Source organism: Ornithodoros turicata, chromosome 8 (assembly GCF_037126465.1).
Source record: "Ornithodoros turicata isolate Travis chromosome 8, ASM3712646v1, whole genome shotgun sequence".
NCBI classification, from domain to species: Eukaryota; Metazoa; Arthropoda; class Arachnida; order Ixodida; family Argasidae; genus Ornithodoros; species Ornithodoros turicata.
Genome location: NC_088208.1, coordinates 11,718,608 through 11,734,568, shown reverse-complemented (window position 1 = coordinate 11,734,568; position 15,961 = coordinate 11,718,608). Strand labels below are relative to the sequence as shown.

General features: G+C 47.5%; 1 protein-coding gene across 3 annotated transcripts in view; it reads left to right on the top strand.

Annotated features, from left to right (window-relative positions):
* The window catches only part of LOC135366458 (piezo-type mechanosensitive ion channel component-like), a 70,470-nt gene that overhangs the window by 53,339 nt on the left and 1,170 nt on the right, over nucleotides 1–15,961 (top strand). For 2 of the 3 annotated variants that reach the window (XM_064599174.1, XM_064599172.1), the window contains 9 exons: nucleotides 359–412; nucleotides 2,776–3,244; nucleotides 6,530–6,581; nucleotides 6,663–6,735; nucleotides 8,928–9,078; nucleotides 9,144–9,191; nucleotides 9,872–10,200; nucleotides 12,295–12,700; nucleotides 13,584–14,185. In XM_064599174.1, the coding sequence (XP_064455244.1) occupies nucleotides 359–412; nucleotides 2,776–3,244; nucleotides 6,530–6,581; nucleotides 6,663–6,735; nucleotides 8,928–9,078; nucleotides 9,144–9,191; nucleotides 9,872–10,200; nucleotides 12,295–12,700; nucleotides 13,584–14,185 (2,184 nt within the window). The remainder of the gene's footprint in view (nucleotides 1–358; nucleotides 413–2,775; nucleotides 3,245–6,529; nucleotides 6,582–6,662; nucleotides 6,736–8,927; nucleotides 9,079–9,143; nucleotides 9,192–9,871; nucleotides 10,201–12,294; nucleotides 12,701–13,583; nucleotides 14,186–15,961) is intronic. The other variant, XM_064599173.1, reaches the window with a different exon arrangement.

Sequence of the window (15,961 nt, the reverse complement as noted above, 5' to 3'; positions counted from 1 at the left end):
CGCAACTTAACTTTTGTTAGTAGCTAGAGCTCTTGCGTCCTGAACGATGGTCCTGGTGTCTTCCAGTGTGAATAACGCAGTACAAGCGTACAAGATGTTTAAAAAAAGTGCTGAATCATGCCGATTCGTCCCAAAGCGAAGTGGAACGCGCTCAGAACCAGTTTGGTGGTTGCACAAACATGCCATTATTTTGCTATCGATACGACTAAATGCCGAATTACATTTGTTAAAAATGGAGCATTATACGTCAGTAATCTTTGCTGCTGCTTTGTGAGCATAGAAGACATTCCTGGATCTAACCACGTTCCGGCCATCTCGTTCAAATGGAACAACCTCTCTCTATTTCTTACGAAAACAGGCGTTACGAAGAAACGCAAGGGTCATCACAGGAACATCTTCCAGAATCTTGCTTGTGAGTACCAGATGATCAAATATGTCACGATGATGATAATGACGATGTGTATAACCCATGCTTGAAGTCAAAGGCTTTGACGGTACGGGTGTTACGCTTCCATCGCCGGACAATATTATCAATAAAATTTAGAAACATAACAGAATGAAAATTTTAGATAAATATTTCACTGTCCTGTATCGCACACTCTGATACCCAACTTTACTACTCAACACGTTCTGCGCTAACCATTCTGGTGAATGATGCAATGCACTTTGAGTGATTAAATGTACTTTAAACAGCGGGCAGGAAGAAAGGTTATGTTGAATGCATTGTTTAACAGCTTGTTGCTCCTAAACCCTCCGAAACGAGTTACAAATGTGACAGAGAATGGTTAGGTTTTTCCTCCTCCTTTAATAAATCGGCTCGAAGCGACGACTGGTGGGAAACAATTGCCAACTCGTCAAGCAACGCTGATTATATTCACGACTGACTTGCTGCTCGTGATGGCTACGTAGTCGACACGTAGCCAACTTCTTTCGTTTTACACTCAGTGTTATCCGCAGGGGATATTCCTAGCACCCCCCCCCCCACAAAAAAAAAAGAAAAATAATAATTGCTCGGCACTCCCCAGAAATTTCTTGTCGAACGCCCCGCGGGGTGTAGTGTCCGTTTAACTCACCAAAATAGGCTCGTTCTTGCTGTTGGTCCAATGATTATGCACACACGTCACCTTAATTTTGCGTTTTGAAGTTACAGTGTCTTGATTCTTCACGTTCAGTTCATCTTGGCCATAATTATCGAACTTTCGAGTTTCACAGTGTGAACTAGTGAATGTGTCAGTAGCGTCATATTTAAAACGCCAACTGCGCCATGAAGCCCGTTAGTAAAAGATTAATGTTTACGGGGGACTGTACTTTGCGGTATCAGATCGTATTGACACGGTGTGGCAGAACAAAAAGCAAAATGAGCGGGGGAAAGGACGTACAAAAAAGAGACTTGCCTGTGACAGAAACAGAATATGCAAGTGTACGCCTGCATGCTTGATCAAACTGTGGAAAGTGTTGAGAATGGAATTCACCATGAGGGCGCCGTCGCTGGATGGCGTATTAGTCTCAGCACCTGTCATAATACCAGCCGCGTTAAGTGGTTGCCGACAGCCTGCGGCGTTTCTTTTTTCTTTTTTTTTTTTCGTAACAATTCCAGGTGCGTTACACCGAGGACTAGCTAGGATAACCATTTTAACGCCCCTGCAGTTGCCCACGCCCTGCTGCCACTGTGGTGCTCTAGAGGATCTGTAGCACATTCTTCGTCATTGCCCCCACTACCAACCTTCCCGAACCGCACTCTCCGAGCCTCTTAGTCAGCTGGACTCTCGCCCCTTCCCCCTATCGAAATTGCTTTGTCCCTGGCCCAATTCAACCCAGCAACGATCTGCACTCAAAGCTCTTTTAACATTTCTGGACACCATCGGACTTCTATCGTTATTGTGAAGGGGCCCATTGTTTCATTCCCCACATCCCCACCAGCAATGGGGTAGAGTATCGCCTGTGGCGATGAACCTCCCCGCTCTCCATCTCAAAATAAAGCTGTTGTTGGTTTCTATTCCAGTCTTCGAATGTATACCTGCGGTACAGTGCTGACGTAATGAAGACAACGTGGTACACTCCCCTGTATTCCGCCAGCACCAATCGAAGTCCTGGGAAAGTCCCTGAATGCAGTTTTACTGCCGGCTTCCTCGACGAGGAATGCGTTGTTGGTGACAACTTCGACGCAGTGTTGTCCGAAATTTAAAATTGAATTAAATACACAAATTCGATTTTTAATTAGCGCAATTCAGACGAATATTTTGGCGTAAGAGTACTGACGCCCCAGGCTATCTAACAGATAGGTAATCTGAGACTGCGCCTCTTTATGCTTTACCGGATCTCCTTAAGTTTTTGTATGCCCGACAATGCATATGCAAACGTCCACCAAAAGTCTTACGCGTGCCAGCTTCAAGATATGCCCAATTAGAAGTATGCGATGGACACCACGGTGGTTTCGCGAATTTGGACTTTACGGGAAAATTTCAAGGGAGAATGTACACTGCCAAACGATGTTGCGATCGCAAACTTTCAAAATAAGCATTTGAACTGCTGTGCGGCAAAATCACGAGCTGTTCTCCCCTTATTAAATGCGCTCGTACTACAGTATTAGCCAATCTAGACCACAATTTTATCATGCAGATTTCGCGAAACTTAGTGACTGCGAATATGTGTAAACGGTTTTACGCTGCCGTACCAAATGAGAATGGGCTAGCAGCAGGCTATGTCACAAAACTCTGTCTACAGAGAGTGCGGCGCCCCTGTAAGGCATTGACAAAGAAAACGTTTAATCTGCAGGCTCGGTGCTGAAACGTCCCACTGGGGATCTGCCACACATAGGCCGTCGGTCGTCCGATTCTTCGTCGCGTGCTATTATGCTGTAATGTCGCATTCCGAGGTAGCGTGTTACCTGGCGATCGTCGTGAACCAGATGATGACCGCGAGCCTCCTTTCCCTTCCTCTTCCCCTCATGGCTTTCCTGTGGGGTTCGCTATCCGTCCCCCGCCCGTCCAAGACGTTCTGGATCACCGTCATCACGTACACCGAAGCCATCGTGGTAGTCAAGTACATTTTCCAGTTTGACACCTTCGACTGGAGAACATCTTTTATTGTTGGGATTGCTGAGCTGAGCGGGCATGACTCGTCTTACGCGTTCTACGACTTGGTCCTGCTGCTCTTCGTTTTCCTGCATCGATTTGTGCTCAGAACTGAGGGCTTGTGGAGGGATAGCACTACTTTCACCGATGCGTCTGAAGCCTCTTCCATGGTGAGTGCATTATCTAATGCCGATTTCGGCTGGAAATTTCATGGCAACACGGTCTAGCGTTCGGAAATTCGTAATCACGTGACCGCTGTCCCTCCGAACATGAGTGCCAGGAATCTAACGGTTCTAGTCGCTTGGATCAAGTTAGCGGCATCGCGGTCGCGTTTCCTCTTGTAGCAACACCACAGCATCAAACCGATCTTTTTTTCCCGCTTGGGTTCGGTTGGGCTCGGGATCACGTATAATGGTATGGTTCCGATTCAGCTCCACGAGGACACACACATCGGTTCAAGATGCTCCGCACCCATTCAGACCGGCTTCGTTGCACAAGATATATGCCCTAAAATAAACTGTAGGAAAGTTCCGAAAGCAATATTTCTCTTCGCATGTCGTACCTGGCTGCAACGCTGTGACAGGAACGCCTTTACACACGCAAACGAAACTAGAGACTACAGTTGTTCAACGTTGTTTCTATCGATGCTTGTGTCGAGTTATGCATTTCCGCTTGTACTGAAGGCTCGGGTTGCAAAAAAATGTCGCACGAACCGGGCGTTTTTAGGCACTTAGGTAAGATGAAAAAACGGTTAGCCTCGAACTCTCGATGCTTTGAAACCAATCTTGAAACGGTAACCGAAATTTTCTAAATCGGTTAGGTTCGGTCCCGCTTCGGTTCCGGCAAAAGACAACGGCTTTTTCCGGTTACCCCTTCCAGATCCGATCTGATGCTATGGCTAACACACTTTAATTTCGACGTGAGGGCACTCGTCACCCTCGCAGTGCGGATGTAACTACACCGGATGTTGTTCAGCAACCCTGCTGCCCGGTAGTATCAAGGCCGGGTAAAAAAAAGTGCTAGGTGGGATGCACCTGGTGCTCACAAAGCGCCACGCGAACACGCGGGGTCCGGCAACACTGGCAAGAACAAACCAGAACTGACAAAAAAAGTTGCCACGAAATGACCACTCGAATGTGTGCTCCACATATGAGACCTACCGTTATTCGTCCACGCATGCGATCAGAACGATCGCAAAACAAACGTTATCGTTTAATCATTGCAACCGGTATGACTCGTGATTTCATGAGACAGCATTCCAGTACTGGGATAGGTTGGGATGGGGGATGCACTGTAAGACCAGAACTTCACCGCATAGGACGCTGTGCGCCAACCACTGCCACGAATGATATAGGGTTACCGCTTGGGATTGCAAGACAAAGGGGGGCGTACGCGTTGTTGCAATTTTCATAAATCCAAATTGCTGCAAAAGGAGGACCGCCCCCCTCTCTCTTCCAATCAGAAGCGATAACCCTGTCATTCGTGACAATGGTTGGTGCACAGCGTGCTATGCGGTGAAGATCTGTGTTTATTGTGTGGTGGTCTGTGTTTAGTAAGCATGGCAGGATACTCTTAAAGGACTACAGAGGGCCATCCGAAATATTTTCTGATCTGGTGGAAGTGTATGCGTCAATTTTTCGACAACCACCAAAGATTATGATGCATGTAGTTTTTTCCCAGGCACAAATAGAAGAAAAAGAAAAAAAGAAACGTATCCAGGCACCGCCGCGCTCGTTCACTCCCCCAGTACGTAGCAGGGATGAGAAGGACGACAGGTGACGGCATAACGACCGCGAGGTCATTCGTGGTCAGCGCCTGTCTTTTTTCTTTTAATGTGTGAGGGCTTTCTTATTTTTGTGGTACTTAAACCTGTTCCCCCAGGGTGGGTAGGGGAGGGGTTAGGAATTGACCGTGGGCATAGAGTGTTTCATATTACCGCGCGAGTTTCCTGGTGTGCAATGCTTCTTCAGAGCTCTGAACAGCTGACTAGCAGGGGATGCTCTTAACCAATGAGCGAGCGCGGTCGGTGTAGCGTCAACGCAAGTTCTGAGGCTCGTACTGCTGAACGCATCTGCATTCCAAACTTGGTGTCCTGTGTTGCAGTAAGGTGGGGGACGCCAACGTGCTCCAGGCGCCGTGGAGTCCGCAGCGCAGTTATTCTTTTGTTTTCAGGGATCAGTTCCTCCTAGTCCATCAAATACCAAACCTCTTCCTCCGTCAGCCTGCACAAAGAAACGCTTTTATCCGTGACTCATGTTCACTAATCAGGAAGGCCCCCGCGATTGTTCTAGAGGTCTCTGACTGATATAATGCTTTGACTGTTGTTTTATCAAGGCTGGGTTGAAATGCACACTCGCTACAGCGGATAGACAGGTGTCCAGATGAGGTGTCTCCCTGCACGCACGCCACATGTTCTCTCAGCCTTGTGTTCAGCCTGTCCCATGTACAGGCGTCCATATGTGAGCGGGATGGAATAAACAACGTTTTTCATGAGGCTCTACATATTGGTTCGTGTGCTCACGTTGACACCCAGCATCTATTACCTCAAAGTTCACTCACCCGCACAACATGCCCAGATTGCCACCGTCACTCCATTCTTTTCCCGAAGCCGTCCTAACTTGTGTTATAGTCTGTCAATGCAGGGGACTGTGGCCGGCCCTCATGGCAACCTGTTGCTGGCGCTTCTCCGCTGTTTCCGAAGTTCCGTCAATAATGGCTCTGCGACTCTTACCAGCAACCCTGGGGATATTTAGCCTCTCGTGGTCTTTTAATCTCAGCATTAAAAGATGGGCGCCATGGATGTGCCAATTAGTGAAGCGCTTGGTACAATGTGCAGATCACGTGCCTTTCGGTACCTTGACCATGTTCCCGTCTGGTATCATCCGGACTCGACTCTCCCCATCTGTGGAAAATGTTTTTTTACTAGTGTTTAAGGCTCAGTCAAGAGGGTTGTCATTTAGAATGGAGCTCCGAAAAGATGTATGTTTGAAGTTTATTGATCTTCACCACTACTTTCCACTGGTGCTGGTGTTACTCACACATTATACTGTCTTATTCATACTCCTGTATCAATGTTTACTTCAGAAACAGTCATGACGCTAGCATCCACTACTTGATGCTGATGGCTGTGGTGTTTCATCGCACCAGGCGGTACTGTAACCTATAACCGGTGGCAATTCAGGGATATGTCTCCCAGAGATGACAGACTCCCTACATTCTTCAGAAGTGTTAGCGATGTCGTACAGCAGAACATTTCAGGGAACTGGTCTTCATCACGAACCAAGCTTTTGTGGGTGCGTGTGGGTGAGGGCGGGAGATAAGTCATGTTCACATATAATACTCTTATCACGCGGGCTGTCTTTAATGAACGTTGCAACCAAGGAAAACCGAATATTCGCGCAGCGCCACCACGCGTAGAACACTTCAAATGTTCAGTGGTGCATTCCTTCTTTCAGAGCTGTGCAACACTGACACTACACGCAATGGAGCTGCCTGAAGAAAATGAAGGTCGGTAACAGGAGTGCAAAGTTTAGCAGTGCTTAGCTCAACTGTGAAATACTGCATATATCACAACGTTTTTCAATACAGGTGTGAATACTAGTACGGAGGAAAGTAGGATTCTTAGATACTCTACGCTCCATGCCAGCGACATCTTTAGACGGTAAGTTGTAAAGCCCAACCACATCCTCGCAATGGCGTCTGTGTCAACGCGCGTTCAATAGTTAGACCTCAGTGGTTCTGTGGGCACTGTGTCGGCCTACAGATCACACGGTTGCAGTTTCGCCCGCGGTGGAGGACGCTGGTAACGTGAAGTGTGCCTCTAGCATGCAGGCGTGCGATAACGAGGCACGGCGGTAAGACTTCGTAGGTATCGTCTTCGCGAAGTCACTCGCAACCAAAGCTAAGCTGCAGCTAATCTTCTTTCATGCCAGCAGCGTAGGCAAAAGAAAGAAATATATATATATATATATATTGGGAGGGTTCTGTGTTCTATGGGAGAGGAGGATTCCGATGTTTTCCCACTCCCAAATGTGCCAGTCGGAGGGTGCTGGACCCCCACAACCCTTCCCTCCCTCTGGCTACCACTGTGGCTCACGACAATGGGGCAGGGATCCGTAAGAGAGTTCCGAATGACACGTGCTGAATATTTTGTCTGCTTCATGGAGGAAGGAAACATAGGAGCGGCCCTTCCAACTTTTTTTAGCGTATACTTACAGCTTCTTGAACGCACCTGTATTCCAAGGTTGGTGTTCTGTGTTGCGGCAAGGTGCTCAAAGCGCTGTGGTGTCCGCGTTTTTTTGTTTTTTTGTTGTTTTTTTTTCGGCGACAGAGTGGCCATTAGAGTAGATCGAAGAACAACGTTTGCCTCCGAACATATTCTACACGTTGGCGTTCCAAGGTCACTTTGAAGGACGACGAAAGCGAAAATAAGCTGCAAAGCTCTTTTGCCCATATTGCGGTGTGTACCAAAAAATGGGGAATTCTATCGAGATATATGGATATTCGTTGAAATGTCGCCATGATCCCGATGTTAAATATCGGCCGCGGAGCATTCTGAGCCCCTGGTGAGCGTCGCGGCGCCGCCGTAGCAGACCGCGGAACTGACGCATATTATTTGTCCTGTTGGAGTTCGTGACATTCGTTTCGCGGTTGCTTTGCGATGGGAGCTTGATTTCGGCGACAAAAGAAAATTGCGGAAAAGAAAATTGCGGAAAATTGCGCGTGCTAGTGAGGTGTACCCCAACTGTGCGACAGCGTGTCGCAGTATTCCCTTCCGCAATGCGAGGGCACAGTGTGCTTTCTGGACGGACGACACACGGTCATACAGCACATGGGACAGCCTCAAACATCAGCTGACATCTATTACAAAGAAAATGAGGGCCATCTCGTGGATGAACTCTAACTTACATTATGGACCGTGATCTCATTCTCTCCTCACATTGTTGGCTGCCTCACCTTCCATTTGGCCACAATATATTTCACAACCAATGCGCTATACTAGTCTGTCGTTACTTCCATTGTAGATTTGGCCTGGTAATCGAGATATGCGTAGTCCAAATCCGGCCGATGTTTCGATTTTTCGATGACTGTCGTGACCCTTCTGTATTTTCGCGGAAGTGGAGGACACACTTCCACTTGGCGTTTCGGCGTACGTCTGATTCCCGCTGCATATAAAAAAAAAGAAAAAAGAAAAGAGAGAAGACGAAAATGGGTATGAATCCATCTTTCGTCGGAGATGTCGCCTCCAGACTTCCAGGAGATCTCCAAACCGCACATCTTGAGGCGTCATTCCGAATTCGCCGCAGTGGGCTGGAGGAACATCTGACGTCACGCGCTCCTCAGCTTTCCGCGCAATGCGTAGCAACAGCGGGCGCGATCCGAGGGTGATTGCGTCGGAAGGATACCCAGCGGGCTCGTGATGCTCAAAAATATACCCACCCGTACACAGTGCTTACAAAATGCTGGCTCCACCATAATTCTACGTAAAGTTTGGTCATTTTCTCGTAATTCACAAATTTCACTTCCGTTGTCCTTTCACAGCAAAAAGACAACACGAATACACTCGGACACGCGTGCAAACAAATCCAGGGAAAGAGTATTGCAAGGTTTTATACTAATCACACATGATCATGATTCGTTTGTGATTAAGTTACGTGTGTCTCAGTCATGCAGCTGGGCATGCGGTCGCTCTAATGCGTGATATTCCAGTGTTATCCAAGTGCTAACCAGCGAAGCGAACCTATATGTTTATGGTAAAATATTTCCAATAATATCGCCCGTTACACCTATTGTTAGTGCTGGGAGGCCCAACTCGATCTTTTTTATTTTTTAAAATCTCAATTGCACTTTCAGGGTCGGTAATTACACAGTACCGTTCAAGACTTTCTTCGTGGATCTCCTCCATCCGACGCACAGGATACCTGCTGATGTGTATGCCTACATGTTCGTGTGTGATTTCGTGAGCTTGTTTATTTTCCTTCTCGGGTCCTCAACGTATAGTGAGGTAAGACTTGCCGCGTACAGTTTCTTTCTGCGGTCACTGATATTGATATTATATTATTTTTACAGGGTAGCACCACAGTCGACAACGGCGCAGAGAACGGCGCAAGCAAAGGGGTAGGGTACCGGGTACTATGAACTAGAGCACTGCACGGCCTCAAGCTTCCCCAAAAACGCGCCTTGGGCACTACCGAGCCTTCTTTTTTGCGATCCTGGGCTGGGCTCGGATTTGATTAGGTGCCGGGGCCGTACGTAGACGGGCCTATGTTGTGTTCGAGCTCTCTCCGTTTAGCCACGGCCAACTTTTACAGCCCGCTGCACTGAGCCAGTCGTGTAGCCCATAAATTTTCCAGGCTCGGTCCGGGAAACCTCAAAATTATTCGGGCTTGGGCAGGGCCTCGGCCAGGTATGCAGGCGTTGGGCCTTACCCGGCGGGTAAATCAAAGGAAGGTGGGGCTCGGGCAGGGTGTGAATCCGTGGGGCTCTACAGCAATGCGTCCTGTCCAGTGCTCTACCATGCACTACTGGCGTCAGCACCGTCTATATTAAAGGAGGCCCGCTCGATGACATCTTCCTCATTCGCTACAAGGAGACATCGCGGGTAATGCAATGACCGCGGTTGCTGGCGGTTCTTCATGCGTCACATGGCGGATAGCTTCCATGGACGCTGAAGGGATTGCTGTTATTGGAAGACTCTCGCGACTACGTCAGGTGGATTACCGATCGGACCTCGTTTAATCTAGGTGGCCTTTACGTGGTAGCCACGACAGCGTAAAGAACCATGCCATTTATTGCAGGTTCTAGTGCCGTTGCTGATGATACTAGCGCAGCTCTCGCTGGTCATTGTGGATCGGGCGTTTTATCTGCGCAAGTACGTCCTCGGGAAGCTCGTTCTCCATATCTTCATCGTTCTCGCCGTCCACGTGTGGCTATTCTTCGTAGTTCCTGCCTTGACCCGTCGCGCCTTTGTGGACGATCGGAACGCGACCCTCCAACTCTGGTATTTCATAAAGTGCGTCTACATCTTGCTGTCGGCATACCAGATTCGGTCGGGCTATCCGACCTGTGTCTTGGGAAACTTCCTTTGTAAGAAATACAACTACGTCAACTACGTTTCTTTGAAAGGGTAAGGATGAGCATCTTCGGATGGGGCAGCTAGCCCTGCGGGAGTTGTTTCAAAGCACACTGCCGCATATGGCTATTCCAATCTCCGCTCATTAATGTCGCAAGGACGGTGCAATCTACGAACAGACTACTTATATCTCATGCCACACTCCCTTCTTTAATATAAGGCACTGGTGCCTATGAGATGGTCGTTATCAGAGTTCGAGGTAACTCGTTACAAGTAAGTCGTTAGTGTAACTAAGTTCCTTTTCTTGGTAACTTGTAACTTAACTCGGTCCTTTTGCGCCGTGGTAACTTTCAGAGGAACTCGTAACTAAGGTAACTTTCAGGCAACTTTGCCAAAGTAACTTAAGTTCCAAGTTAGTTCTAACTCGCTTTTCACTCACGTCTACGTATTTTCTTGCTTTGTCTCAGGTTCCTTTATGGCATTTTTTTTGCCATAAAAATGACATCAATCAATGACAGTATTTTATTCAGGAAGCAAGAACTGCTGCCGTTGAAATGAAGTTGAAACATTGTGCGCCCACATGGAATAAAATGCAAAGCGTTCGGATAGATCTCTACTAGAGAAACGCCATCATGACTTTGGTAGACAGACTGAAACCGAAACAACTCGAAAGGAGGGCTGGGTTCCACGAACGGGAAATGGTTTGCCGTCTCCCACTGAAAGAAAAGTAGGACCGAGGGTCGCGTCCCTTTAAGGGACCATGTCGTAATCCCCTCAAGACCGTGGCTTTCGGGCGCGACCTTGTTCACCTGTAGCTCCGAGCGTAGTTCAATTCTACCAAATTTTTGGCGCAGTCGAACACTGTGACGTCATTTGTTTACAAACAGGGAGAGGTCCATTGTTGGACATAAACGAAAAAAGGTCTAACTCAACTGCGCACGCGCTCTTAACCTGCGTAAAGCTATTTTGTGTTCGAAGCAACTTAATCCCCTCCACACTCTAACAAAGCAGCCATTCACTCCGGCCGTAGAAGCCCGTACGGAACCTTTCTTCCCTCCGGGCTGTTGACCCACAATTCGCATGAACCTTTAAACACGTCACACCTAACCCTTTAAATACCATGCCAATGATGAGGACGGTGCCCACAAGAACAGTCTCTGTTCGAAATATCGGCGGCTTCTGTCCTGAGGCAACTCCCTTCCTACATTCTACCGGTTCGCTGGATTTCTACCCATCTACTTGGAAGTAATTAGTTATTTTTTTAAGTAACTCAATAGCTGCGAGTTATATTTCAGGCTGAAGAACTTCGTTATTAACTTAGTCACATTTTGCACACAGTAGCTTCTATGGTCGTTATAATCTAGTAGGTCGTGGCCCTCTCAGTCAAATCAGGCTCCCAGGTAAGTCGAATCGCTCGACCCGTAAACCAGAGATGCGATTTTGAAATCACCTCGCTGTCTGGCCTTTTCGACGACTGCCATGGTTTTGATGTAATTCAGGTCCAGATCTCGAGCCGTCGTTAGAATACGGCGCGGTACATGGCCCGCATGCTTATTTGCGCACCATGTCGTTACATGGCTTCCCTTAATGCCGACGATCATATAGGTCCATGGGCTGTCAGGGCACCGCTCTTTAGCGTTAACCCCACGAAGCGTACCACGTGGCCAGCGTGTGGTTGTGACGAGGAGCGCAGTCAATGCAAACGTTCAAATCCGCGACGCGGCTATCAGTACGCTTCTGAGCATTCAACGACCTCAGAAGCAGCGCGGGCGAAGGCACAGCAAAAAGCGAAAACGCGAAGCTGCGAAATGGCGAGAAACGCACACATTAGGAGAGTGAATAAAGTCGTCAGGATGGTGGTGGCTTCCTAGCGTGCTATGCGGTGAAGTTCTGCTTTTAGAGTGTGCTACACCGGGCACGGATTTGCATCGAAATGATTTCGTTCCAAAATGATGAGGCAACTTGGGTATATGGTAGTTTCCGCAAAAGTGTATACATACTCGTGTCTTCTCACATTAGAAGCGACGACGAGTACAGTTCGACGTAGAGTTCGTTATACCCAAACTTATTTTCTCAGAGTTTACAAAGGACCCTGACAGTGTTCGGTTAAGCGTGTATACTGATTCGATGTAAATGCTTGTGCTTCAGATACATGTTTGTGCCATTTCTCTACGAACTACGCTCTCTGATGGATTGGTTGTGGACGGATACAAGCTTGAGTTTGAGTTACTGGCTGAAGGTGGAGGACATATTCTCTACGATATTTTTCGTCAAGTGTATGCGACGTGCAGAAATGTACTATCCAACACCACGAGGGCAAAACCGTGGCTCGCTCACAAAGTACGGCCTTGGTGGAATCATCCTGCTTGGTATTATCATCGTGGTGTGGAGCCCCCTAATGCTCTCTGTGCTGTCCAACTCTGCTGGCGAGTCGCTTTTGCCATCTCAGTTTACGATGGAGCTACAGATTGGAAGCTATGAGCCGCTCTTCAAGGTCAGCCTTCAGGGTAACGCTCTGCAGCCCATGCCTTCTGGTGCCTGGCTACGCATGCAGGTATGTTACGGAGCATATGCAATGGTATGTACTGCACTCGACTACCGAGGCTGGTAAGAAATACTATATCTGTTCACGTGCATTGCGTCGCAATCAAGTGCAAAGGAAATGTCAGCCGATGGAGCGCTCCCGTGTATGCTCGCGTGCTATCCATTCGGGGAACGACAGAGCACAAAACAGCGCAATAGCTTGCATTGTCACCTGTCGTTGTGGTTAAGCTTCGTTAAGCAACGGTGACGACCAATAATAACAGGTGTATGAGAGACCTGACGTTCTGAGGCCGGAACAACATAGAAAGGGACCAGCCAAGCGTTCCTCTCAGAGCCTCTTCAGATTCGTTGATCAGTCGCGTTAGCTGTGGTCGGAGAACTCTACCTTTCCTAAGGAAGCATTTCAGTCCCGACGTTGTTCTGTTGCTTTTCGCTTCACTTCCCGGGATACAGCACCAAACTTTAGTCACCTGTCGTTGTGGTTAAGCTTTGTTAAGTAGGGGAGACAACCGACAATTGAAAGTCAGGGTGTAGTTCCGTATAATTCCAGAACAGCTGACGTCAACCCAACAGCAAACAAAGAGATAAAAAAAGTCCTACTACACCTTCCTCTTCCTCGTTTCATCTTTCTCGTTCCCCATGCTTTCATTACCAACCTGCATAGCATTCGCGCGACAAAATCTTTATATTTTGCCAGCACTCCCCTTAAATGATAACCATTTGAATGGAATATAATATATTTGAATGGAATGGCGCCATACTTGACCAATAGATATGATGTCGCTGAGCCGAACTCCGGGCGTTACTTCAACGGACCTTTACAGAACCAATGCTTCCTGTGCTGGCAGTTTCTAGAAGTGTGACGACTGCAATTGTTACGCTCTCTTTTGCAGAGGGAGTCTCAGGCAACATCGGGTGGCCAGATATTTATGAACGATTATGATAGGCAAGACGTCGCCGTGGTGACAATCCATTGGAATTCCACAGGGTTTTGGGCCATCAGCCCTCCTGCTCGAAAGAGACTCATTGAAGAGCTTAACCTATCAGCACCTGGGCTTCAAATGAGCATCAAGTGGGAGATCACGCGTGTTCTTGTGGATGACTTTAATAAGACTGAAACACAAAGCACAAGGAGCACCATACAGGTCGTGCCGCTGTCCGATTCTACAGTGCGGCAAGAATTCGCACGTGCAATTTCCGGGGATGACACGAGTGACGTCATAGTGCGTGGTGTACTGCCGAACTACCTCATGATGTCGGACGGTAAACTGGAAGTGGTAATCCTGGATCACGCAGACATGTATCGAGATTTCACACTGCGTCTGCGCACCGGATCCTTCGATAACAAGAGCGCCCCCAGCGAGTGGTGGGAGCTCGAGGAGCAGTGTAGCAAGGGCCCGCCATATCCATTCTTGTCCAGCGAGCAAGCTTCCTGTTCCCACCTAAGAATGATCGTCTTCTGTGAGAAGGTGAAACCGGACAATGGCGGGCAAGGGTATGTAGACTTCGAAAGCACTACAAGTCTCTTCATAGTGCATTTTGCAGTTGTTTTCTTTTTCGATTGCTCTTCCGTTTCGAAATTCACTTTCGTGCACATCGTCATCTTGGTCTCACGAAGCCTGATTCCAGGACCGAACAATTATTTCTCATCAGAGTTTAAAGCTATGAAAAGAAACCTTCACCACATAACGTGCTTATATGGCCAGGTCCACAGCACAGCACCGGCTTAAAAGCTATGTTAAAAGGGTAAGCCTGCTTGGATGACTGTATTCCGTCCAAGTGTCTCATTTTCATAAAAACCTGAAGATCAGACTCCAAATGTACTCTGGAAGCACGCAAAACGTGCGTGGTAAACCTCTATTTTGAATGCTCCGTGTAGTGGGCCAGCCCGCATAACTGCCGTGCGTGTAATGTATATGAAGTATCGCGAAACTAAAACCAACTTGTTACTTGCTCAAGATGGAAACGTGATCGGCAGATCTCAGTCTCTCTCAACAATCTCAGATATCCCTGTTGTACTCAACGTTGGCTGGAACCTTCTTGGACAACTGTCCCGGCAACCCCCTTTGCTGAGATGTCGATCGAGCACCGTAGTACCTTGAGGCTCATTTCTCCCTTCTTTCCCGAGGGTCATTATTACAAATGCATGTTTTAACCGAAAATTTGCTGTCGTCCTCCTCCCCCTCCTCCTTCCTCATCCGGGTTTCGAGTATTAGCCGTGCTCTTTTTTCCTCCTCCTTTATGTGAAAGCCGTCCTCGGTACAGCCATGAAGTCCAGTTCATCCTGGTGCTTTAGGCGCAAGAGACACGTAATCCGAACACCCTGCGTCGAACATACCAAGGTACCCGCTTGATATATGCACCAACACTATCACACCTGTAGTGTACCACCGCGCTCGCGTTGAAAATAATTAAAATTAGTTGGCGTGCACCAGCAAAACTGAAAGGTGCGCTCAACCATGAATGATTGAAAAAGAAATGTGCAAGTAGAGGGAGTACGTAGAAGAAGAGTTGTGGAGGTCCCAGCTGAAAAAAAAAACAACATTTCTTCGATCTTGATTAGGAATTGATGGGTAGCGCCAAGTGAGAAGTCCGTAACTCACACTTTGCCCATGTATTCGCCTGTGCTTTACCTCATAAACTACGAAAAGGTGATTTTTATGTTATTCGAAGACGAAATACTTTACCCTGTATATAACAAGTCTCTTCGCGCGCGCCCTCTAGTGCTGGACGCAAAAGACGCGGTTCTGGCTTTCTTTGCTATTCTTTAACCGCTGTCGCTTACGATTCGCAGGTAAAATAAACAGTGATCGCTTATTGTGTGGAATGTCAAGCATATATATATATATATGTATATATAAAAGAAAAGTTTCGTCTTTTTTGTGCACGGTATCTGTTCTGCTACCTGCGTCCGGAGACGAAAGTTTGACAAGTTTGGCACTTTTCGACAGGAAGATTTGGAATGTAGCGGTCCAAATCAAGATATCATGAAGAATTAAAGTAGGCGGTCGAAATCAAAATGTCAAATACCAACACGTCATTCGATTGAAGAAAGCTGCTGCTGCGTTAAATAAACTATTAAAAAACCCAGACAACTACTATTGGATTTTTTTTTCGGGGCCCCTTTCAGCAGGTTGGGAGCAGTTGAGGTCTATGTCCTCAGTGCACTGCATACTGTTCATCATGTCGAAGTACAGGATGTCAAAATAATGTAGTGTAGCCTAAATTCGTGCTTGCTTTACTTATGTTGTGTTTACTTGCTTGTTCCATT